This window comes from Lucilia sericata, unplaced genomic scaffold (genome assembly GCF_015586225.1).
Source record: "Lucilia sericata isolate MDLA Ls3-8-SP2 unplaced genomic scaffold, ASM1558622v1 Contig000036F_arrow, whole genome shotgun sequence".
NCBI lineage: Eukaryota > Metazoa > Arthropoda > Insecta > Diptera > Calliphoridae > Lucilia > Lucilia sericata.
The window spans coordinates 1,021,244-1,046,465 of NW_023994074.1; the positions used below are offsets into that span (position 1 = coordinate 1,021,244).

Consider the following 25,222-nt stretch of genomic DNA (forward strand, 5'->3'; position numbering starts at 1 on the left):
GAAATTAGATCGATATCTCCTACAGATTAGCGATACCTGAGATTTGAATTTTGAAGATTTCGAAGAAAATTTTTTTTTTGGTAATATTTATGAAAATTAACTTAAATTGCCTACTGTTATGCATTTTATATAAAATCTTTTTAAAGTTTTGGTAAAGGCGAATAATGTTAACTCATAAACTATGAAGGTGGGATATATTCTTGAAACCCTAGCGAAATATTATCCGATTTTCAACCGATTTAAATAAAATTTAGAAAAAATATATAATGAAGACACTTATCTTTATGAAGACATCGAAAAAATCGAAATTAACCCTTAAACGTGTTTCTCTTTTTAAATGTTTAGATTGAAGTTTCTTTTCTCTTGCAAAATTTAAATACTAAGGTGATCGATTATTCGATTATATTCTTGAAACCCTAGCGAAATATTTTTCGGTTTTCAACCGATTTAAATAAAATTTAGAAAAAATATATAATGAAGACACTTATCTTTATGAGAACATCGGAAAAGTCGAAATTAACCCTTAAACGTGTTTCTCTTTTTAAATGTTTAGATTGAAGTTTCTTTTCTCTTGCAAAACTTAAATACTAAGGTGATCGATTATTCGACATTTTCCGAAAACCGGTTTTCAAATATATTGTTGACATTTGAAAAAAGTGCTCGTTATAAAAGAAACGCTTTTATTTTTATTTTTTTTTTTTTTTAACATGGTCCGAACTATTTTTTAACATTTTCAAAGATTAGTATAAAATTAGATCTAATAGTCTAATAGTAATAGTCTAATAGTAGATTTACATAAACTCCTTAATGTATAAAATATTAAGAAAATGGAGAGACATTTCTGTAAAATTTAAGGCTATTTTATAGTTTCACTCCCATTGTTTTCCAGTTAGAAATGCGATTTAAAATGATTTACTCAAAAATAGGCCTTTCATAATATGATTAAGTCTCTATTAGAAAAATGCGGCTTTAAAACCGGTTGAAAACCCGAGTCGATCCTTACTAGGATGATCGACTCGGACACATTTACAAAAAAAAAAACATTTAACACAAAATTCTTATATTCGCATCTTTATATGTACATACATACATATGTACATATTTACATATATACTAACAAATATTTGCAACTTTTTTCTCAAACTTTCACTAAGTGCACCAAAGTACCAACAACAAAACCTAATGCCTGCAGAAATGCATATCTACCAACATAGCTACCAACAACAACAAATCACATTTACGCTAAAACCGCATTTCCATACATACCGACACACAAACATACATACAACCATACACCATTAACTATACATATTCCTATTCTATTACAAACAACAACATTAACTACAAGACAAAATTTTATTTCCTCCATTGTCCATCCGTTGACGTCCAGCACAAATAACGCGACAAGTGTTTCTTTCCCTTTAGTTGTATTTGTACATAACCGACATCTTTCTTGCTTGTTCTTATTACTTGCAGTTTCTTATAAGAAAAAATGAACTTAATGAGACTCACTTACATTTGCACACATTTTTCTAATAGAAATTCATAACGTCCCAACAAAACTTCATATTACCCGAATAATACGCACTTTAATGAACATTTTGAAGTAATTTAATTAATTGTTGATTAATTATTTATGGAATTATTTGTAAATTAATTGCACTGTAATATTTTTCACGTAAAATTTTTAATAAAGCGAACGCGGGAACTAAACTGTCACTGGTACTAAGCTAGTGACAACAATTAGGAGTTGCCGGACTTTGGAATTCGAAGAAGAAATTTGCCTTATTTTGAAATGTTAAAAAACACTAGTTTTTAAATAATTTTAAACAGTAATCGATAGTTTAAGTTATAATTAAGCTATACACTTAAGAATTAGCCACTTAAATAATTGTTAAACTGCTTTAAAATGACTTTTAGTTTGAATATTTTTCTCTAACGGCTAATTTCCCTATTATGGGAGTAAATAGTGGCTACTTTTTGTTTAAAACAGAGTTGTCTCATTACCAATTGGTGTCAAACAGCTGTTTGGAATAAAATTTTGTGCGGCAGAAGCAGAAATACTTGGTGGCCTAAGATTTTTGTAAATATTTATATGTGCAGCTTAGGAAAAGTTGCATTCTAGTAAATTGTTTTAATAAAACTCTATTGCAAAAGTTGTGGCAATATTCTATTGCAAAATAAAGTCTTAAATTATTAATCTTTTAGCAGTGCTTGTGGACAAACTGTTTCAACATAGAATTTGTAACAAATTTTTAGCGGCTTTTGCAGGTATCCTGTCTATAATACAACTCACACACAAAGTGCGCCATGGCGCTGCAATCAATAAGACAATTTTATCTTGAAATACCACCAGTAACACGTTTCTATACGACGGCATGTGTTATCACAACATTGGCAGTGGTTAGTAGTAGTAGATAAATCTTTGGGTCATTATGTACACGTCATCCACTTGTATTTGTTTTTGTTCAATAAATGCACTTTTTGTTTATTTTTAGCATTTGGATTTAGTTTCCCCCCTACAATTGTACTTTAATCCCATCTTGATTATACGTAAATTGCAATTATGGCGTTTGGCCACTACGTTCCTGTTTTTCGGTTCGGTGGGCATAAGTTTCTTTTTCAACATGGTCTTCACATACCGCTACTGTCGCATGCTGGAGGAGGGTTCATTCCGTGGTCGTAGCTCTGATTTTGTTATGATGTTCCTGTTTGGTGGTGCCCTTATGACATTCTTTGGTTTGTTTGTGAACTTGTTGTTTTTGGGTCAGGCCTTTACGCTGATGTTGGTATATGTGTGGTCGAGAAGGAATCCATTTGTACGCATGAATTTCTTTGGTGTTATGAATTTTCAGGTGAGTAGGGTATATTTATAAAAGTTATTTGTAGATGTGACTGTTTTTTGTTTGTTTTTAGGCTCCCTACTTACCTTGGGTACTGTTATGCTGCTCCATGATATTGGGCAATACTATATGGGTAGATATTATAGGCATGGGTGTGGGTCACATTTATTATTTCCTAGAAGATGTATTTCCATTCCAAAGAAGCGGCTATAAAATGTTAAAAACACCGAATTTTTTGTAAGTATTTTTAAAATGGCCTTTATTATCATGGCATTTGAAGAGTAATAGAAGTATTTTCTAGTTGTATTAAATTGATGGCATGTGGGGTTTTTTAAAATAATACTTATGCCTTAATATTTCATAGGAACTAATTCATTTTGGAATTTAATCAATAACAATTAAAGATTTAATGCATTAGAAGAATTGATGATTCTTCAAATTGTAACTCACAATTAAAGAATGTAATAGGTCAATACTTTTTAGAAACTTTTTTTTGCAAAAAGTTTTTTTAATTTTTAAAAGTTCAAGTTGATTAATCGATTGTTCTACTTTTTTGTTTACAAAAAGTTTGATTGTTCTACAATTTGAAGGTCGATTTATAGAACCCTAGAATAGACCTTATTTAAAATTTTTGCGTTTTTTAATATGTCCTCGAAATTAATCATGTTAAAAACTAGTAATTTTTTAAAATCAGTTTTTAATTATATTATTATTTTTATTTATTTCATTATAATCTCAAATAATATGCATTCCTTTATCCATAGGAAAGTACTATTTAATGAACACATTGATCGTAATTACCAGCCACTTCCAGAAGATCGTCCCGGTGGTTTTAACTGGGGTGGTGAAGAAGCCGAACAACAGCAGCCAGCAGCCGAGGGCAATAATGATGAAGCCGCAGCAGCTGCAGATGGTGAACAAAATCCCGAAGAAAACAATGACCAAAGAGCGGCAAGACCAGCACAAAATTAATTCTTAATAAGTAGAGTAAAATTTTGAAACAAGAAAATAAAATAAAACACAAATAACCCGCCGTGTTTTGCCGTGTACAAAATAAGAAACAAAAACTCTAAGAAAAAGAAGAAACAAAAACAAACAAAAAACCACAAAACATTTCCTAATATATAAAACAATTTTAATTTTGTTAATTTTTCTTTTTTTTATACCATTAATGATAAATATGTTCATTTGTAATCAATAGTTTTTGGGGTAATGTTTTATTTTATTTAATAAATTTAATTTTTTTTTATATACCATTAAAAAACAAACAAAAAATTGGGGGAATTGAGTGAAAAAGTCTATACTTAATTAATAAAAAAAACATATAACACTAAGAAAACAAGTTAAACTGTGTATAAAATAAAAAACAATACATTTTTTTAGTAAATAAAACACAATAATAAATTTATAAAGAAAACTTCATTTATTTGTTTTATATTTTTAATAGCTTTTTTTTTATTTATTTCTTTTTGCCTTGATTTTATTATTATATTTTAGTATACATTTCTTTAATTCATACAATCTATTTTAAATTTTCCATTTGTTTTTATTTAATGGCAACAACAAGACTTCAATAAAAAAAAAGAAAAATTCATGTTATAAACTGAAAATTTGAAGTTTCATTTAATTTGTTATAGTTAATTAATAGCCGTTAGTTTTGGTATGCAGATATCGATTATTTAGTTTGTTAAATTTGCTTATAAACAAAATATACAGACATGTTTATTTATATATCTCTTTACTTAAATTTTCCATTCCTTAAACAATACCAGCTTACATTTTCAATTTCAGTCCAATTATTATGTTTTCTTTAGTGATTTTATTTTTGCCGAGAATTCATTCAATATTTTAACTAGAATTTCATAAACATCCTAAATGTACATATATCTACTACATTACTGTAATGCATTTTTTATTTATTATCATTTTTATTTAATATTTAACCTATGACCTCACAACTTATTTTTAAATAAAAAAGAACTAAGAAGGACATTCATAAATTATAAGAGTACTATACGTTTGTTTAGACAAGTTAAAGAATATTTTGAAAGAAAATTTTGAGGAATTGTCTATAAATTTTAGCGTTTCCTAATCATCGAAATTTTCCTCAAAATTAATTTTGTTTGGTATAGGTTGATTCCAAAAATATCGTGTTAAAAATGGTAAAATTGTAGAGATCAACTTAAGATACATTTTTTGTTCAATGTTGACCCAAATTCGTGTTTTCCGAATCTTATTACCCATAACTTATTGCGTTATGATCAAGTATTTAGAAACATTTTTCTTTCTTGCATTTTCAAAATTGTTTAGCATATTAACTGACAGGCGCATACGACGTAGATAGGTCTCGAATTGTTCCAAATTAATTCCTGGAATATCTCCTGTACTCGGCTAGTTCTAGAAGACATCATAGAGTCGACATTCTTTTGAATTCAGTATAATATAAAAACTTAGTTTTAAGTAAAAAATTCGTTAAAATTTTGAAGTTATTTTTGATATTTTTAAGTTCGAAATCCAAAATTGTATAAAGAATGACTCAAAGAAAAACAACATTAGAATTTTATGAAACCTATTTATTGATTTAGAGCTTAAAATCTTTCCGAATACAAAACTGTTTGAAAAATTTGTAAAGATGTTAAAAATTATTATCGACCAATTATGAACTATAATTCCCCGGGATTTTATTCCCTTTTGCAGGTTTTATGTATAGGAGAGGGAACAAAATCCCAAGGATTTTATTATTCAGAATAGGCCTGATAATTTTGGATTTATTTAAAACCAAATTCTTAAATATTTTAAATTCAAACTTTATTTTGAATATTTTTGAACTCATACAAGTCCAACATTAGAAATTTGTCAATTTCGATATAATATTTCAAAAATAAATAATTTTAGTTTTATTCGAGTCCAAATTGTAACATTTTCAAACTTCGAATCGAAATTTTAGTTCAAAACTTTTAAAATGATACGTTGAGCATGACAATTCTTACATTTTTTTTTCTAGAAAATTTGAACTTATATTCGAAAAATTTTAAAACTAGATTCGAAATTATTTTTGAAAAATTTTAAAACAAGATTCGAACTTATTTTCGAAAAATGTTAAAGCTGTTAAAATAATAATCGTGAGGATTCATAAAAATATAATTTGGATTTATCTTAAATTTTTCAATTTCGAACTAATTTTGAATTAAATTTGAAAATTTTTGTGACCTATTGTTCGAAAAATTTTAAAGCTTTCAAAATAAGCTCTATATCATGTGGATTTATTAAAATATATTTGAGGTTTAAAATCTTACATTTTCCAATTTCGAAAATTCGAAGTTATGTTCGAAAAAATTTTAAAGTTGTTAAAATAATCTTTAAATCATAAGGATTCATAAAAATATAATTTAAGTTTTATTCGAGACCAATTTTTTTTCCATTTGTTAAGTTCGAACATAAAAATTTTTTAAAATTATTCAAACATTTTTATGAAATTTAAAGTATTTTCTATGCAGTTATATTAAGTCAATATTCTATCAAAAAGGTTGTATCAAAAAGCAAATCGATTTGCTTATTGTATCTTACATTTTCCAATTTCGAACTTAATTTCGAAAATTCGAAGTTATGTTCGAAAAAATTTTAAAGTTGTTAAAATAATCTTTAAATCATAAGGATTCATAAAAATATAATTTAAGTTTTATTCGAGACCAATTTCTTTCCATTTGTTAAGTTCAAACATAAAATTTTTTTTAAAATTATTCAAACATTTTCATGAAATGTAAAGTATTTTCTATGCAGTTATATTCAGCCAATATTCGAAAAAAAATGTTAAAAAAGATGGTTGTATCAAAAAGCAAATCGATTTGCTTATTGTAAACGCAAATGCAAATCACTACTCTCATAAAAACTAATAAAATAATAAGGACAAATAAAAAAACATAAATTTTTCTTTAAATTCATAGAATGTACATTTTATTTTATTAAACATTTTGCCATATATGTGTAAATTTTATGTAATTTTAGAAAAAATGTTTATTGCAAATTAAAAATATAAAAAAAAAATATAAAATATTAGCCAATTTACAAAATTTTGTACTCAGTCGAAAAGTCCTAATTATGTAATAAAAAAAATAAAACAAAATACTTAAATAATTTGTTAAACTTTTGTTGTATTTTTGTACAGACTCGTAAACTTTTAGTGAAACGCTTAATAAAATAACTTAAATTAAATATTTGTATGTTATTAGAAAAAAAAAATAATAATGTTAAAGCTTGTTCTGTTTAGTTTTAAGAAATCGTTTTATCGTTTGCATTAAGCTTAATTAGTTTCTTTAACTTTAATAGGCTTCATTATATAGTACAACTTCTCATCTTTTTTTACAATATTACAAAATATTTGTTTTATTATTTTGCTAAAATTTCGTTTGATCGTAAACAAATAAATACACAATCGAAATTTATTAAAAAATTAATAGGGATTTTCTTTAAGCGGGGATTTCTCGTTTGTTTTTTTAAGCCAAAAGCAAAAAAACATTTGTATTAGGACACAAAAAATACAAATTAATTAAACTTAGCCAACAAAAGACCTGAGGAACTTGTTTAACACATACATACAAACAAATAGAAAACAAAAGAAAAATGAAATTAAACAATTAAAATAAGAGGAAAAAACAAACAAAAAAAAATTATACACATAAATGAGATGGATAATATAATAAACAAACAAAAAAATAGCTTAACAAAAAAAAATTATACATATAAAAAATGATACTAAAGAAAATGAGTGGTATTAAATGATCTCAAGAAGTAAAAATTATTAATTTGTTTATAATAGTTATACCTAATGACTATTGAGACAAGAGCAGAACAATTAAGATTTAACTAAAGAACTTAAACTAATAAGTCAGTTATGAAAGACGAAAGACATATTACAAGGTATAGACACAATTGACGAAAACATACGCAAACGACAATTGAAATTGTAGAAGAAAGTCTAAACACGCATTAATTACAAAAATGAATTTAGTTGCGAAAGAAGAAAATAAAAAAAAGAATAATTATCCTGTTTTTGTTTAAACACAAATCGATATTTAGCATTAACTTAAAAAATATAAATTAAAAATAATAATCACTACTACGATTCAAAGAAATTAAATTACATTGCTACAGTTGCGAGTACCACAGTTATATCATCAGGTTTGCCTCCTGCAAAAAGATAATATAAAAATTAGTTTAGTGATTTTTAAAGCTGGGGTTCTTTGAAGAACTTACCCGTTGCATTTATATTGTTGCGTCTAGCATTAATAGCAAACGGTGACATAAATTCACTATCAAACGACAATGAACGCGCCATCAGCGCCAGCGAGTTGGCAGTCATTTGTAATTTGACAGGATCTGTGACGCCCTCAACCTATATATTAGAAAATAAAAAAATTTAATTATAAAATAATTTATATTATTAATAATAATTAATATTAATTCCTTTTTTTTTGATAAATTCGAACAAATGGTTAGGATTCATAAAAAGATAATTTTGAAATTTTTTGAATATAGACTAGACAATAAACTGAACTAAGGATTAGACAACAGGCTAAACTATAGACTATAGACTAGACTATAGACTAGACTATAGACTAAACTATAGACTAGACTATAGACTAGACTATAGACTAGACTATAGACTAGACTACAGACTAGACTATAGACTAGACTATAGACTAGACTATAGACTAGACTATAGACTAGACCATAGACTAGACTATAGACTAGACTATAGACTAGACTATAGACTAGACTATAGACTAGACTATAGACTAGACTATAGACTAGACTATAGACTAGACTATAGACTAGACTATAGACTAGACTATAGACTAGACTATAGACTAGACTATAGACTAGACTATAGACTAGACTATAGACTAGACTATAGACTAGACTATAGACTAGAATATAGACTAGACTATAGACTAGACTATAGACTAGACTATAGACTAGACTATAGACTATAGATAGACTATAGACTAGACTATAGACTAGACTATAGACTAGACTATAGACTAGACTATAGACTAGACTATAGACTAGACTATAGACTAGACTAGACTAGACTATACTAGACTAGAGACTAGACTATAGACTAGACTATAGACTAGACTATAGACTAGACTATAGACTAGACTATAGACTAGACTATAGACTAGACTATAGACTAGACTATAGACTAGACTATAGACTAGACTATAGACTAGACTATAGACTAGACTATAGACTAGACTATAGACTAGACTATAGACTAGACTATAGACTAGACTATAGACTAGACTATAGACTAGACTATAGACTAGACTATAGACTAGACTATAGACTAGACTATAGACTAGACTATAGACTAGACTATAGACTAGACTATAGACTAGACTATAGACTAGACTATAGACTAGACTATAGACTAGACTATAGACTAGACTATAGACTAGACTATAGACTAGACTATAGACTAGACTATAGACTAGACTATAGACTAGACTATAGACTAGACTATAGACTAGACTATAGACTAGACTATAGACTAGACTATAGACTAGACTATAGACTAGACTATAGACTAGACTATAGACTAGACTATAGACTAGACTATAGACTAGACTATAGACTAGACTATAGACTAGACTATAGACTAGACTATAGACTAGACTATAGACTAGACTATAGACTAGACTATAGACTAGACTATAGACTAGACTATAGACTAGACTATAGACTAGACTATAGACTAGACTAGACTAGACTATAGACTAGACTATAGACTAGACTATAGACTAGACTATAGACTAGACTATAGACTAGACTAGACTAGACTATAGACTAGACTATAGACTAGACTATAGACTAGACTATAGGCTAGACTATAGACTAGACTATAGACTAGACTATAGACTAGACTATAGACTAGACTATAGACTAGACTATAGACTAGACTATAGACTAGACTATAGACTAGACTATAGACTAGACTATAGACTAGACTATAGACTAGACTATAGACTAGACTATAGACTAGACTATAGACTAGACTATAGACTAGACTATAGACTAGACTATAGACTAGACTATAGACTAGACTATAGACTAGACTATAGACTAGACTATAGACTAGACTATAGACTAGACTATAGACTATACTATAGACTAGACTATAGACTATACTATAGACTAGACTATAGATTCGACTATAGCCTAGACTATAAACTAAACTATAGACTATACTATAGACTAGACTATAGACTAGACTATAGACTAGACTATAGACTAGACTATAGACTAGACTATAGACTAGACTATAGACTAAACTATAGACTAGACTATAGACTAGACTATAGACTAGACCATAGACTAGACTATAGACTAGACTATAGACTAGACTATAGACAAGACTATAGACTAAACCATAGACTAGACTATAGACTAGACTATAGACTAGACTACAGACTAGACTACAGACTAGAAAGTAAAAATATAAAATTTTCACAACAAATCGATATTATCTCTCAATAATTAATTTTTTTCCAATAAAAAATAATAAAAAAATGTTTTTCAAAAGAAGATAATTTTTTTCTCAAATTTAAAATTTTTTCAATTTCAATTTCATTCTCAAATTCTAATTAATACTTGCCTCCTTTAAAACATCCAATAAGAGTTTCTCTGGAACATTATCGAAGACACCATCTGTGGCAACTAAAATAACATCACCCTCTTTAACGGGGAAACTTAAGGTATCCGCCGAATCAGGACTATCACTTAAGACATTATGATCATGGCCGGGTGGCGGCAACGACAACTGGAAGGGTGTATTAAAATAATGTTGTTGTTCTTCGGATTTATGAACAATTTCGCCCTTGCGTACGACCATAAAACCACTATCACCAATATTCGCCGTATAAACCGTGGAATTCTCACGATTTAAGACTAAAACACAAGCAGTGCTGCTACCTGTGGATGAAGAGTAAAAAAATAAGAGAAGGAGAAAAAAACATCTGTTAGTAAAATAAATTTATTTTTAGTTTTTCTTTTTAAATTTAAAAATAAACCATAATATATAATTTTTTAAATAAACGCAATAAACGCAGTTCTAAAAAAAGTAAATAACAGAGAACAAATAAAAAATACAATTGCTGGACACACGCCAAAATGAAAATCTAATTTAACCTATTGAATACAATTTATTTCTTTTTTACTTTTTTCACATTTCTTTTTTTTTTTTTTGTAAAAATAAAATTTATTTAAAATAACACACACAACAATATTTCTTCCAAAAACAGAAACAACATACAATTAAATAAAATATAAATATATATATTTTTAATGGCTCTACACTGTTTACCTAGACATTTTTATTTAATTAGCTTGATTACATATTTTTTTCGGAGACTATTGTATAATAACAATATTAATTAATTAAAATTTAATTATAACTGTATTAATATATTTACTATCAAACTCATCTACTTTAAGCATTTAGTTTTAATTATTTTAAAACTAAAAGTATCTTATGTCAAATTGTGTTTGAAATAGATTTTCTTCTTTAATTACAATTTATTTTGTTTTTTTTTTTTTGCATTTTTTAAAAACCTTGTTATCAGTCCTGCCAATCTCATTGAAAAACAAAAATAGCAAAAATGGTTCATTATCAAAACGGACTGACCAAAGTGTTAAGCTCATGTAATACTTTTTTTCCTAAATAACAATAAACTTTTAGCAAACAAAACAACTACATGTACTACTAATACAATTACAACACCTACAATACCTTGATCAAATACATTTATTTGTCTATGTATTGTATTTATTGATATTGATAGTGTTAATTATTAATTAAACAATCAAATATTTGTTATAAATAAAAAAACAACAAATACTCCTTAAACATTTAAGTGTTGTTGTCTACAATGTGGCAATAATCAATAATATTCTTATGTCGTCATTAAAATTGTTTACATATTATTGAAGCATAAATAATTAAATGTTAGTTTATTTTGTTTTTTTTTTTATTTGCTTTTACCTAGTATGGGTTTCTTTTGTTCCAATAATTCACAATAACTATATGCTAAAAGATTAACAGGTCGTTGTGGATTGAAATTAACGCAGTGGACTAGACGTTCACAGGTTTTCATGAGAAATGATGAAAACTCTCCGGGATCAATGCCATAACTACGCCAACCACCTACACCATCAGCAACGCCTGTAAATATAATTAAAATTTATTAAAATTATTAACCTCTTTATTGTATTAATTAAATATTTCAATAAGTCATAGAAGTTTTTTTAATTCTCTATTTTATGCAAATAAACTCGGATGATTTCATAATTGTAATTGAAAATTTTGCAAATTTTATCATTAACTAGCTAAACCCAGTGTGCTTCGCTACTCTGATCGTAATGGAACGAAAAAGTACCAAAAAGTCCCCTTTTATATGTTCTCCTTTACTTTGGGCTCTACGTGTTCAATTTCATGTTTCTAGGTTCAATATTATACAAAATTCAGAAAGTACCTTTTGAAGAACGAAAAAGTACCAAAAAGTCCTCTTTTATAGACTTTCACATAATCCAGGCTCTACGTCTTTAATTTCATGTTTCTAAGTTCAATATTATAGAAATTTCAAAAAGTACTTTTTGAAGAACGAAAAGTACTAAAAAGTCCCCTTTTATGGGTTGTCACCTAATCCAGGCTCTACATACTTAATTACATGCTTCTAGGTTCAATATTATAGAAAATTCAAAAAGTACTTTTTGAAGAACGAAATGTTTCAAAAAGTCCTCATTTATGAGTTGTCACTTAATCCGGCCTCTACATACCTAATTATATGTTTCTAGGTTCAATATTATAGAAATTTCAAGAAGTACCTTTTGATGAACGAAAATGTACCAAAAAGTCCCCTTTAATAGGTTCTCATTCACCTGAGGCTCTACATGCTTAATATCATTTTTTTATGTTCAATGTTATAGAAAACTCAAAAAGTACCAGTTAAAGGACGAAAAGTACCCTTTTATAGATTCTCATTTACTTCGGGGTCTACATACTTAATTTCATGTTCCTAGGTTCAATATTATAAAAAAAATTAAAAAAGTACCATTTAACCGAAAAGGTACCAAAAAGTCCCCTTTTATACGATCTCATTTACTCCGGGATCTACATGTTTAATTTCCTGTTTTTAGGTTCAATATTATAGAAAATTCAAAAAGTACAATTTAAAAAGCGAGAAAGTACCAAAAATAGTCATTTGTGCTAAAGTTCCAAGTAATACCCCTTTGGCATATTTAGTGTTACTAAATCTACCAATTTCTCCAATTTTATTAAAATTGAGTCAATGAGTTTGAACAAATTTAAATTTCCCGTTTTCCCCCTTTTGGTACTTTTCTTCTAAGTTATGAAGGAGTAAAAAATTTGTTTTTTTTGTTCACTGGTTTAAAAGATTCATGGGGTGCAAAAAATTACCAAAATACAATTTTTACCCGTTTATTCCACAAAGGGGCCGAATTTAAAAAAATGAAATGGACGTCTATAAGCTTTAAACTATTGTTGTATCTATTCTAGTTTAGGAGAATTTACCCTTTTTACCCCCTAAACATTCCATAAATCCCGTCTTAGTGGATATATTTGGTGGGAGACAAACCCCCTGTTCAAATTTCAGCTCTTTAGCGTCAATTGTTTAGGCTGTGCGATGATGAATTAGACAGTCAGTGAGTCAGTAACTGTAGAATTTTATATACATATACATATTTATAAGATAAATAATAAAGCAAAACATTCGATGGTGTCACCTATTTTTCAGAGTATTTTACTTATTACTTGTTTGTGTCGATTATTATAACATTAACTTTACAAGCAAGTGTGTAACTTTCGTCTGTGTTATTCTTATATACAATTGACTTCATATACGGTCAACAAATTATTATTTTTATATAAAAATATTATCTTATACCTCAGAAAAATAATCTAAAATAATTAGTTCTTAAATGATTGCGAACATGACTACTGATTGCGATTTGACAGAATTTTGTTCTAAATTGTCGTAAAAAATCCGATTCAAAACTACCTGAAATTTAATTTTTCACAAAAAATCCAACTTTCACCAAAAATTCTTAACCAAGGTAAAGCAGGGTTATGAAACAGAAAGGTACAACTTCACTCAGGAACCACTGAGGAGCATTCCCTTCAGAAAACTCAAAGAACCAAGAATAGAGAATACTTCTTCGTGAAACCTATTTTCTAGCTATTTCAGCCAGAGACCTTGTATTCTGGGAGAGTGACAGATGAAGTGCTCAACTGTTTCTATTTCCTTAATATCCTCGTACAACTAGCAGAAGTATTGTCCTGGTATTATACCACTTACTGAGGAAGGTCCTAATAGAACAATGCTCCGTTATACTTATCACTACATCTATCTAGTCCAATAAGTATTATGATTGCTTTTTCATCAAGTCTTGGCCATAAGACTTTAGGTTTTGTGCAATCCATTCTACTGTTTCAGGACTGATTGATAATGTCGCGAAATCTATCGGAGATCAACATATAATAGTGACAATGGGTGTTTTTGTCGCTTTCTGTCAGCTATCCTTTGCAATGCATTGTTCTGATACCCAGCTTGAAAGACACTACACTCGTTCGGAAGTCTGTAGATAATTTTTATATCTACATCACCAATGTAGACACCAGCACCCGTGCCAGTTTCCTTTTGGTAATTACTACATCCCCTCTAACAGTTCATCGGCTCCAAGCCAAACGTCCCTAGTTGGAAACTCTATCATAGGTGTAGCACCAAAGTCGCAATTCTATGATCTGAAATTCAAAGGAATGTTACCCTGATCACTTCTTCCATTGTCAAGTTTTCGATGGTTTATACTAAAAATGCATCAGTTTAATAACGTTTGGAACTGAATAGCTTGAGTATGTGCTGTGTGGTATGGAGGTATGACACAATGAACCTAATCATATGGATCGGGTAAAAAAAACCCGACTGGTCCCATAACTTAATATTTTTATTATTATAATGCTACAAAAGAAGACCCAAAATCATTTTTTAGCCTGAACAAAAAGGTTTAAACTAGATCATAAAGAAATGTATAACAAGACGCCAAACTATTTTGACTACTTTTAAAATAGAAACCATGGTAGCACAAATGACTAACTGTTTTTTTCTGAAAAAAAAAAACAACATCATATACATATTTTGAGTTTTCTTATGGAATTTTTTTCAACGAATAGTAAAAATTACGAACAAGTTAACATAGATAAAATTAAGAAACAGATGTTGCTATAAACTTAATTTGCATGACGTGCCGGTGTATAATTTTAACCCTTATTATTTCAAAAAAGGGTTTTCAAATTAGCTTTTAGTACTTTTTTAGTACAAATTGCGTGCTTATTATGTCACGAAATAAACAAATTTATATTATTTTATTTATTTATTACGTTAGAAAATAAACAAAATTCTCAAAATTGTTGTTTTGATTTACTTAAAAAACACTTTAAAGCCTTTGTTATGATGAGACTCATTTTATTGCTTTATATTATCAATAACAATGTTTTTTTGTTATGTGTTATTATCATAAATTTTCTTTAAAATCTCAGTTATACATTCTCATTCGAAGTGATGATACTTATACGTCAGAATCTCATATATTTCCCATAACAATATTATATTACGCTGATCATTCATAAAACAAAAATGTATTATTTATTGATAATAAGATTTCATAAGCAGTTTTGAATTTTCTGTCGTTCTTGGTAAAATTGGGTTAAATACTTTTGAAAATGGTTTACACAAGAAGCAAACTATGAATTCTACAGTTTACTTTTTAAGAAAAACTCAAGAAGAATGTGTTATCGCACTTTTTTATGAATTTTAGGAGTTATTTTTTCTTATGAGAAATTTGTACTGAAATTTTTTAAATTGTTTATATTAATTGTTGTTTGTATTGTTTTGGACCCCCAGTGATTCAATTTTCTATTAAATAAAATCAGAAAGAATATAATGAACATAAATATAAAATAATATTTAAAGATTTATAAGATCATACTTTGCTTATAAGTTCAATAATTCAAATAAAAAGGAATTAAAATAAAACGTATGATACTTTAATATTAAATTTTAATTACTGTCACACTGATAAGAGACTTATTTTCGACATTAACTATTGTTCTAAGTAAATAAATTTAAAGCATTAAAAACTCGTGTTTCAAATTAAAATTTCGATCAATTTAACATAAATTATATTTTCTTGATTTATATAGAATCTTTTACTAGTTTTGTAATGTATTATTGATTAAAATAATTATGAACTTTGGCATATTCCTTTATTTTCCTTAATTTAATATTTAACTTTGTTTACAACTTAACAATTTAACATAATAAATGACACATTTAAATATTTTATGGCAAATATTCAATCAATCTTTAGTTTGCTTTAATAGATTTTGATGAAAATGAACTTTAGACTTAATGATAGACGTAAAAAACACAAACGCAATGCTTTGAGTATTTGCAAGTAATTGAGATCATTTTAGCAGTTAAAAACAAAGTGAAAAAAGCTTAAACATTTGCAATGAAAAAAAAAATACTGGTTTCAAAAATTCTGTTTTAATAATGATTTAAGACAAACATTTAAATATTTTCTAAAAAGTAAAAACAAAACAAAAAGAGAATGTTTAATATATTCCAAATAATTTGTTTATACAAATGAATTATTATTGTTTACAAAGACAAGTAAGCTATACTTGCTACACTTCATCTATGTATGTGGAATATCTATCAGTTAAAATAAAATGTAATAATTTTGATTATAGAGACTGGTTCGTTTATTTAACCATAAACGGATCCGTACAGGACAATTACATATGTGCTCTTGGGTGGGGACTGAAGCGTAACTACATAATCTTGAGACTAAAAATTGGTCCTTTTTTGTGAAAAAAACATAGTTCGATCAACAAAGGACAATTATGAACCATTGTCCAATATAGTAGATTTGAATTAGACTAAATTGTTAAATGTTTCTATCTAATGAGGTACATAGCAGGGAACAACTAACTAACAACACATGTTTTTTTTTTCAAGCATTCCAAAATCCTTATTTTAATGATCCACTTGAAAATCGATTTTTATTTTTAAAAAAGGACCTCCTCTTATATTTTAAGTGTTAAATAAATAAAATCGTAAGTGTTTAATTTCTAAAATAAACAATTTAAAATCTATCTATAGCATATACAAATACTTTGATGCATTAGGAATACTCGAATTTCAAATCATTGTATTAAGAGAAACACATGCAGCTCTCGATACATGCATATTCAATACACACTACAAATTATTTATAAAATATTTGTATGAATAAAAAAATAGTCACATGGTGGTGTTAAAAACATAAGCAAATAATAGAATGAATATACAAAATAAAAAATGGAAATATAAGAAAAATATCTTAACGAACAGACAGAAAAAAGTCTACAGCAGACAACAAACAAATAGACGCAGTAGAAACGCTGTCTATAGAGACCAAAGATGGGAAATTAAATTTCGAAAATTGTATCTATACAAACGGAGAATGGTTATATAGATTGAATCTTGACTCTAATATAACGCTTCCACAGAACTTTTTACATTGGAATCGAATAATAAAAGTACCAGCCTATTTTAAACAAAAATCGCTGTAATTCTGGAACAGTTTGTTTTAAAACTAATCAAGAACCAGAACAATTTCGAACAAAAATAATTGATTATTGAACTGATTAGATAACGGTTCTATAGAATGAATCTCGACAATTTCGAACATAAATAGATAAATCTCAACTCCAATATAGAACAGGTCGAAACAGTTACGAAAATTATAATTTTGATTGAAAACTAATTCGAAAAATTTTTAATAGTTTGAATCTTGACTCTAGTACATATAACGCTTCCAAAGAACTCATTAAATTCGAATTGTACCCACAAAAGTAACATTACATTAACTTTACCAACCCTGCTTTGTAATGATATACTGTGACTAAAAGCAGAGCATGTATGTAGATAAAGGGAAAGACATAAAAATAGGCAGGCAAATAGTCAAACAGACTACCACTGCATAGACTAACAATAGATAACATGTGTATAAAACTGTCGGCTTAATCAATTTAAAGTCCTTTACACGTGTTTTCCGTATTACTAGTTAAGCAGATGGATTTTCTTTATACACTTTTCATAAAATATACAGATTAAAAAAACACTTACCTAAAACATCAGCATTTGATGTGGAGGTTTTAAACCAAGAATCTTCACCATATTTACCAGGTTTATATTTAGAGGTTAAGAAATCTTTGGGAAATCCACACACTACTGATATAAAATGAGGACGAGCTTTACTAGCCCCTCCAGAGGCGGTTGCATTTGTAGCTGTTTCGATTAGTGTGGAGAAACCATTGCGCAAGGCACGCGAAATAAGTCTCGAAGTCCAACTGAGGGAAGAGTGCATGCTGCGCTTATTTGGTTTTTATGTCTAAAATTTCTTTTGCAGTAGAGTATGTATCTGCCAATATGTATAGCTACTATATTACTGGTACTAGTAGAAGGAAGAAAGTAAAGTTCGAGTATTTACTTATGGATTCCTCGTTTTTATAATTGCACCATTGATTTGCAGGGGGTAGATCAGGAGATATCAAACAAAATGTTCGTTAATAAAATTTACAAAAATCACAGTTTTATTACTAAAGCACCGTTTCTTTTAAAACGCTTTTCAATTAAAAATTTAGTTTATTTTTATCAAATTTTCAAACAAATTTAATATTTATTTACGCGTTTTCTATTTTTGGCTATAAATTATGAATTTTCTATTTATTTTTTTATTCTCTTATTTCTCTTTCTCTTCTTTAATTTACGTCAAAGTCACAAGGGGAACGAATAAGTCTAACAAAAAGGAATTGAATATATTCATTTTTTCTTCTCGTAATAATTTTATTTCTTTCTCGTTGTTTAGATCGTTTGAAATTATTTATATTATTAATTTATTTATTGTTTATGTAATCAACTTAATCAACACAAAATGCTAGACGAAATTTTTGTTAACAACAACACGATTAATATTAATAAGAAAACTGACTTTTCCGTAAACTACGCGTGAAACAAGAAGAAAATTTTTTACGAATGTGAAAATTAGTGCTGCCACTAGAGAACAGGGCGACCATAATTAACGACGGCGGCTGTAACTAAACATTTCGTCGGCGTCTTAAATTCGGCTGGAAGCCGCTTAAGTTTTCAGCTTATATATAAAAATGTTTTGCGTAAAATTTTTTCTTCCTCTCTTTTGGTTTAGGAGCTATAATGTAATCCTTAGGTTAATAGAACAAATATTGTATGAAAATTATCCTGTGGAGCTATTCCAAAGAAAATAAAAGGTTCACAAAGTTATAAATTATTTGACAAAATCGTATTAATAAAAACATTAAACATTGATTTTTTAATATAATTATACGTTTAGAATCGTATAGATTGAAAGTTATAACGAATTTAAAACGTTACACCACTGTGCACATTTCATTAATTTATTTACAGAGTTGTTAATTTGGTAGCATTGCCATTTAGCGTTGTTAAGATCTGAGGCACCAAAATCAAAGACGCTGGCGGCAGGCTTTTGAATGTTCTGCGAACGTCTATAATCGACTGAAGAATAAAAGAACCATGATGTAATAAGTGGTACATCCTGAAAAGAACTTAAAAAATAAAAAATTCCGATTTCAAATTTAGAAAACTTTGCAGCTTTAAAGATAATTTTAACAAAATTGCCTTCTATTTTCAAGACGACCTCAGTTGAAGTATTTACTATGGCCGTGAATCTCAATACTAAACGGCGTCTTGATTCAGCTGCCCGCCGCAGTTTTTTGTTTTTTTTTTGTTTGAAAATTTTAAACAGTTTTTATTGTTGGTAAAAATTTTGTGGAAAAATATGTCTAATTTAAAGCCGTGTCCTTATGCGGAGAAATGTTATCGCAAGAATCCTATACATTTTGGAGAATTCGCTCATCCTCATTGTAAGCCTTACAAAATATTATTAAACATATAGAAAGAAATATAAAAACATCTGCTAAAAATTTTCCTTTACAGTGGACAACATTTACCAGAAGGGTATAGACCCCAAAACTAATGAATACAAAATACCCAATGAACTGTCTTCCAATGTTGATATTCTGTTGCAGCAACTCAAATTACTGGAAAAGTTGTTCCCTAAAGATGATGCAAAACCCAAAAAGAAGGAAGAGAATCCTCAAGGTTCTTCCAGCTCCTTGAAAGCAGAAACTGTTAAAACGAGTGATAAACGTTCTAAATCACCACAACCCAGCTCGTCTACAGCCCGGCAAGCAAGTGATGATTCAAATTTGGCTAAGAAGCAAAAAATAGCACGCAACATTAGGGACTATATACCGGTAGTAGTAGAAAAGGGAAAAATGGCTAAAAAATTGGAAGCAGCAGCACCGTATAACTTTTTCCTTACTGCCATAACCGATTCGAAGCCTACACATAATGAAGCCTTAAGCGTAACAATGCAAGGTATTTCCTTCCTTCAGGAAATTTTAAAAAATGGTTAATTTTTCTTTTTTGGTATAAATAACAGAAATCTTAGATGAAAGTTTGGGCATTATAGAGAGTACGGTGCAAATTAATTTTATGGTGGATATTGGCTGGCTTTTGGGTCATTACTATTTTGCCGGCATACTGTAATTATTTCACCACTTTGAGCAAATTACTTAGCATATAATAATTTAATTTATTATTATTATTTTTTTTTTCAAGGAATACTCCTTTATTAGTTTTATATGGTGATGACACTCCAGAATTACTAACAATCGATAAACATAAACCTCAGGTAACAGCGATTAAGATTAAAATGCCCACTCCATTTGCCACTTCACATTCCAAAGTTATGTTACTGGGCTACAAAGATGGTTCAATGAGGGTGGTGGTATCAACCGCCAATCTTTATGAAGATGATTGGCATAATCGTACTCAGGGCATATGGATAAGTCCTCTATGTCCAGCTTTGCCGGAAGAAGCGGACACAGCATCTGGTGAAAGTCCTACAAATTTTCGCCAAGATTTAATGTTATATTTGGTGGAATATAAATGTGCTAAATTGCAGCCATGGATTGCGCGTATACGAAAGTCTGATTTTAGCGCTGTAAAGTAAGTAGATTAACGAAACTTTCCTTTAATGATTCCGTTTAATAGGAACTCTTATAATATTCAATGGAAATAACATTTTCTATTTTTTACGGTTCTTAAAAATTACATAAAGCTGGTGCAATGTCCATTTATTGATTTTATTCCTATTTTTCCATTTTGTTTTCGCACAGTGTTTTCTTTATCGGCTCCGTACCCGGAGGACATCGAGAAGGACCCCGCGGTCATCCCTGGGGCCATCCACGTGTTGGTAGTCTTCTACAAAAACATTGTGGTCCTGTCGATGAAAAAATTCCCGTTGTATGTCAAAGTTCCAGTATTGGCAGTTTGGGTGTCAATGTTCAAGCATGGATACAACATGACTTTCTAAACAGTCTACGTAAAGATGGCATGCCTTTGGGTATACGACAGCTGCCACCCTTTAAAATGATCTATCCCAGTTATAGTAATGTCAGTCGCAGTCATGATGGCATGTTGGGCGGTGGCTGTTTACCTTACAGTAAAAGTACTAATGACAAACAGCCATGGCTTAAAACATATCTACAACAGTGGAGTTCAAAGTTACGCCATCGTTCTCGTGCTATGCCTCACATTAAGTCTTATACCAGATATAATTTGGAAGATAAGTCTGTTTATTGGTTTATTTTAACATCGGCTAATTTGTCAAAGGCTGCCTGGGGTTGCTATAATAAAAACGTTAACATATCTCCTTGTCTGCGTATTGCTAATTATGAAGTTGGTGTCCTGTTTTTGCCAAAATTTGTGGTGAGTTTTTCTTTTTAATTTTTATATTTAATGGGACTATAGACTGGTCAATAGTCTCTTCTATAGAGTGGACTATAGTCTCCATTGATGTTTCCTCTAGACAATGTTAGAAAATAGACTCGACGACTATACACTGGTCAAAGACTACTATAGACCCATTTACATATTTATAGCACTATAATATCGATTATAGACTAGATCTGTTAACAATCTCGACTATAGATAATAGACAGTACTATAGTCTTAACTGTAGGCTGTCCTATAGTCATGATTATTGATTATAGACTGAACTATAATCTCGGTTATATACTATAATCTGCATCCAGCGCTAGATTCTCTAGAATATAGCCTCAATGATATGCATTACATGACTCTTGATTATAGACTATAGTTTGGAATATGGATTGAACTGTAGTGTAGATTTTAGACCAAAGTCTACTATAGACTATAGTCTCGACTACAGATTTGCCTATAGTCTCGGCGAGATATTGGCCTATATTCTCGTCTATAGACTGGCCTATAGTGTCGACTATAATCTCGTTTATAGACTGCACTATATTCTCCACTATAAACTGGATTATAGACTGGATATTAGTCTCGACTAATATCCAGCACTATTGTCACGACTGTACACTGATATAGTCTCCATTATAAGCAGAACCAGATTAAATTTTAAAATCAATGAACATTTTTTCCGATTATTTTATAATTTCAGATCGGAGAGGATACATTTCCTTTGGGTGCACCACGTGATGGTATACCGCCATTTCCTTTGCCCTATGATGTTCCCCTAACACCATACGGTCCAGATGATAAACCTTTTCTTATGGACTATTTACATATGTAGTGTTAATTTCCAGAGTTATTTATTTCTTGCAAAGAAACTCAGCAGATCGTTAACCCTAACAGATAAGAATTTATTAATGCTTTTTTATATATAAACACACACACACACATACACATACAATTTATTTTCATATTTTTGCTTGTAATTCTACTGGCGTTTAAATTACATTGCAGGTTTATGGCCATTTTTCTAGAGTACGCAATTATTCGTTTCTTGTGAATCGTTAAAAAATATATATGTATGTATAATTTTTTTTTTAGTTTGTTAAGAAATTTATGTGGAAAATGTTACACTATTTATTTTTTTATCTCCTTTATTGTTCCAGTTAATAACGAACAAAAATATAAAATTATTTACAATACAATAAAATGGTTTTATTTCAAAAATGTAATCAAATATATTGGATTAACTCTTAACAAAATCTCCTCAATTACAAGATGTTAAAATTTGTTCGTTCGATATCATATCTATAACAGCTAAACAGAGTTTTTTTAAATCTGCACCAAATGTTCATACTTTAATTATTAAAGAACATTTATAGTAATTATTACAACCGATGATTATCAAAAAACCGGTTACAGTCTTGTAAGATTTGTTTCTATTTTGTAACCATTAAGAAGAGACAAAAACTGGTTGCAAGGTCTATGTGTAGTTATATAGTTGTTGACGCAGCAGATAGTCGTTGTTATTAGTCTCATTGCAAACAAACACACATATTTTATTTTATATAGTTAATAAACAAATAAGAAATTATAAATGAATTTCACTTACGCTGTTAACATTGTATTCATATACCTTGTACACTCAACAGTTGCTAATAGAATGGCGGCATTAAAAACAAAATTAAAATTTCCCTACGAAATTTCTCTAGTCGATGAAAAAACCAACGAGGAACTATTAAAATATTTTCATGGTAAAGTGAAGATAATTTAAGTTTTTTTTTAACTTATGGATTTTTTGTTATACTAGGCGAAAAGGATGGTTTTGTACAAGTTGGTCCCGAGAAGTATTTCTTCCCACTTAAATATAAGCAAGAAGCTGAATCTTATTATAATTTTCAAGCTCGTCCTAATGATATTTGGGTAGTAACATTCCCTCGTTCCGGTACTACTTGGACTCAGGAATTGGTTTGGTTGTTGGCAAATAATTTGGATTTTGAAACGGCAAAAAGCCTACCATTAACACAAAGATTTCCGTTTTTTGAGTAAGTACAAAAAGAAAACAATAAGCTAGAGTATAGACAAGACTGTAGACAGGTCTATAGCCTAGACTTCAGCACTATAGTAATTGATAAATGTGTTCTCTAATTCCTTTTAGATTCCATTTATTTATGCATCCCGTTATTAAGGAAGAACTTTTAAAGGAGAATGCACATAGTAAAGAAAATCAAGAATTTATAGAGACCATATCAGTACCGGGTTATAAACTTTTTTCGGATATGCCAAATACACAAAGACGTTTTATTAAATCACATTTTCCATTCTCTTTATTGCCGCCCAGTATCAAGGAACAGAAAAGTAAAGTAAGTTTAATATATGTAATAAAACATTTATATTTTTCGTAAATTATATAATTCTTCCATACAGATCATTTATGTAGCCCGACGACCTAAAGATGTTGCAGTTTCTTTTTATCATCTCAATCGTTTATTTCGAACTCAGGGTTATGTGGGAGATTTTGAACGTTATTGGGGTTATTTTGAAAGGAGTCTAAGTAATGTTTAACAGGAGTTCAATCAGTAATTTGATTTGGAAAGAAAATTACTTCGAATTTTTATTTTCGAATCGAATTACAAAGTAACTCCAGTAAATTTTTACTATTACTTTAATATCTTCTTTATTAAATCGTATTTCTTTGTTAGATCCCTGGATGCCTTACTATAGCCATCTAAAAGAAGCGCAACAACACAAAAACGACTCTAATGTTTTGTATCTTCAATATGAGGATATGGTGGCAAATCTTGAAGATTCTATTAAAAAAATTGCAAATTTTTTAGAGTGCCCTTTGGCCGAGTCTAAAATGCCTCTGCTGTTGGATCATTTAAATATTACAAATTTCCGTAATAATCCTGCTGTAAATAGTCAAGAATTAAGTGCTGTGGGTGTATTGAATAAATCACAAGATGGTTTTGTAAGAAAAGGTGTAGTGGGCGGATCGGAGAATGAATTTCGAAAGGTGCCAGGTCTATTGGAAAAAGCTGAAAAGTGGATAGCAGAAAATGAAAATAAATTGTTACAGTAGAATGATGGTCTAACTTTTAATCTATATTAAGAAATTATATTTTTGTGTGTTGGAAAACAATTTTTATTTCGATATTTTAAATTAATATTTATTATAAAAATAACGAATAAATTATAAATTTTAATCATATGGTGAATGATGCAATAAAATATAAATACTGAATATTCTGCGCTTTTATATATAAGATATAATTGTTTTCGAATCGAGTTTACAGAGTATTTCATAATTCAAGTCGCATATCTATAAATTAAAAATTATATATATTTTAAAATTTTTAGAAATTTTTTAAATCTGTTAAAAACGCCAGTTTTATTAAATTTTTAAAGTAAAAAAAAAAA

The 25,222-nt window shown here is 28.9% G+C and overlaps 4 protein-coding genes across 4 annotated transcripts; 3 read left to right on the forward strand and 1 right to left on the reverse strand.

Annotated features, from left to right (window-relative positions):
• Window positions 1-2,064: 2,064 nt before the first annotated feature.
• Window positions 2,065-3,976, forward strand: LOC119612726 (derlin-2). The gene is made up of 5 exons (XM_037968582.1): window positions 2,065-2,083; window positions 2,209-2,403; window positions 2,499-2,855; window positions 2,917-3,080; window positions 3,608-3,976. Exons 2-5 carry the CDS (start codon window positions 2,311-2,313, stop codon window positions 3,813-3,815), a joined length of 822 nt encoding a protein of 273 aa, XP_037824510.1. The 5' UTR covers window positions 2,065-2,083; window positions 2,209-2,310; the 3' UTR covers window positions 3,816-3,976.
• Window positions 3,977-6,969: 2,993 nt separating this feature from the next.
• Window positions 6,970-19,036, reverse strand: LOC119612716 (protein phosphatase PTC7 homolog). Its single transcript, XM_037968570.1, has 5 exons — window positions 18,092-19,036; window positions 11,887-12,066; window positions 10,501-10,817; window positions 8,097-8,235; window positions 6,970-8,030 (listed from the first exon to the last, which is right to left on the reverse strand). The coding sequence occupies exons 1-5, from the start codon at window positions 18,330-18,332 to the stop codon at window positions 7,981-7,983; spliced, it is 927 nt and encodes a 308-aa protein (XP_037824498.1). The 5' UTR covers window positions 18,333-19,036; the 3' UTR covers window positions 6,970-7,980.
• Window positions 19,037-19,718: 682 nt separating this feature from the next.
• Window positions 19,719-22,754, forward strand: LOC119612922 (probable tyrosyl-DNA phosphodiesterase). The gene is made up of 6 exons (XM_037968814.1): window positions 19,719-19,884; window positions 19,958-20,401; window positions 20,466-20,568; window positions 20,645-21,034; window positions 21,205-21,796; window positions 22,512-22,754. The coding sequence occupies exons 1-6, from the start codon at window positions 19,800-19,802 to the stop codon at window positions 22,641-22,643; spliced, it is 1,746 nt and encodes a 581-aa protein (XP_037824742.1). The 5' UTR covers window positions 19,719-19,799; the 3' UTR covers window positions 22,644-22,754.
• A 435-nt stretch (window positions 22,755-23,189) lies between these two features.
• On the forward strand, window positions 23,190-25,032 carry LOC119612933 (sulfotransferase 1C4). Its single transcript, XM_037968826.1, has 5 exons — window positions 23,190-23,556; window positions 23,613-23,847; window positions 23,961-24,165; window positions 24,230-24,356; window positions 24,505-25,032. Exons 1-5 carry the CDS (start codon window positions 23,400-23,402, stop codon window positions 24,882-24,884), a joined length of 1,104 nt encoding a protein of 367 aa, XP_037824754.1. The 5' UTR covers window positions 23,190-23,399; the 3' UTR covers window positions 24,885-25,032.
• The last annotated feature ends 190 nt before the right edge of the window (window positions 25,033-25,222 follow it).

Excerpts from the sequence above, each read along its gene's own strand:
- LOC119612726 (XM_037968582.1), top strand. The coding sequence starts at position 2,311 with ATGGCGCTGCAATCAATAAGACAATTTTATCTTGAAATACCACCAGTA. Across the intron at positions 2,404-2,498 it reads TTATCACAACATTGGCAGTG|CATTTGGATTTAGTTTCCCC; the intron begins GTTAGTAGTAGT and ends GTTTATTTTTAG. Across the intron at positions 2,856-2,916 it reads TTGGTGTTATGAATTTTCAG|GCTCCCTACTTACCTTGGGT; the intron begins GTGAGTAGGGTA and ends GTTTGTTTTTAG.
- LOC119612716 (XM_037968570.1), bottom strand. The coding sequence starts at position 18,332 with ATGCACTCTTCCCTCAGTTGGACTTCGAGACTTATTTCGCGTGCCTTG. Across the intron at positions 12,067-18,091 it reads ATCAAATGCTGATGTTTTAG|GCGTTGCTGATGGTGTAGGT; the intron begins GTAAGTGTTTTT and ends TTATATTTACAG. Across the intron at positions 8,236-10,500 it reads TATTGGATGTTTTAAAGGAG|GTTGAGGGCGTCACAGATCC; the intron begins GCAAGTATTAAT and ends TCTAATATATAG.
- LOC119612922 (XM_037968814.1), top strand. The coding sequence starts at position 19,800 with ATGTCTAATTTAAAGCCGTGTCCTTATGCGGAGAAATGTTATCGCAAG. Across the intron at positions 19,885-19,957 it reads AGAATTCGCTCATCCTCATT|TGGACAACATTTACCAGAAG; the intron begins GTAAGCCTTACA and ends TTTCCTTTACAG. Across the intron at positions 20,402-20,465 it reads CTTAAGCGTAACAATGCAAG|AAATCTTAGATGAAAGTTTG; the intron begins GTATTTCCTTCC and ends TATAAATAACAG.
- LOC119612933 (XM_037968826.1), top strand. The coding sequence starts at position 23,400 with ATGAATTTCACTTACGCTGTTAACATTGTATTCATATACCTTGTACAC. Across the intron at positions 23,557-23,612 it reads ACTATTAAAATATTTTCATG|GCGAAAAGGATGGTTTTGTA; the intron begins GTAAAGTGAAGA and ends TTGTTATACTAG. Across the intron at positions 24,166-24,229 it reads TCAAGGAACAGAAAAGTAAA|ATCATTTATGTAGCCCGACG; the intron begins GTAAGTTTAATA and ends TCTTCCATACAG.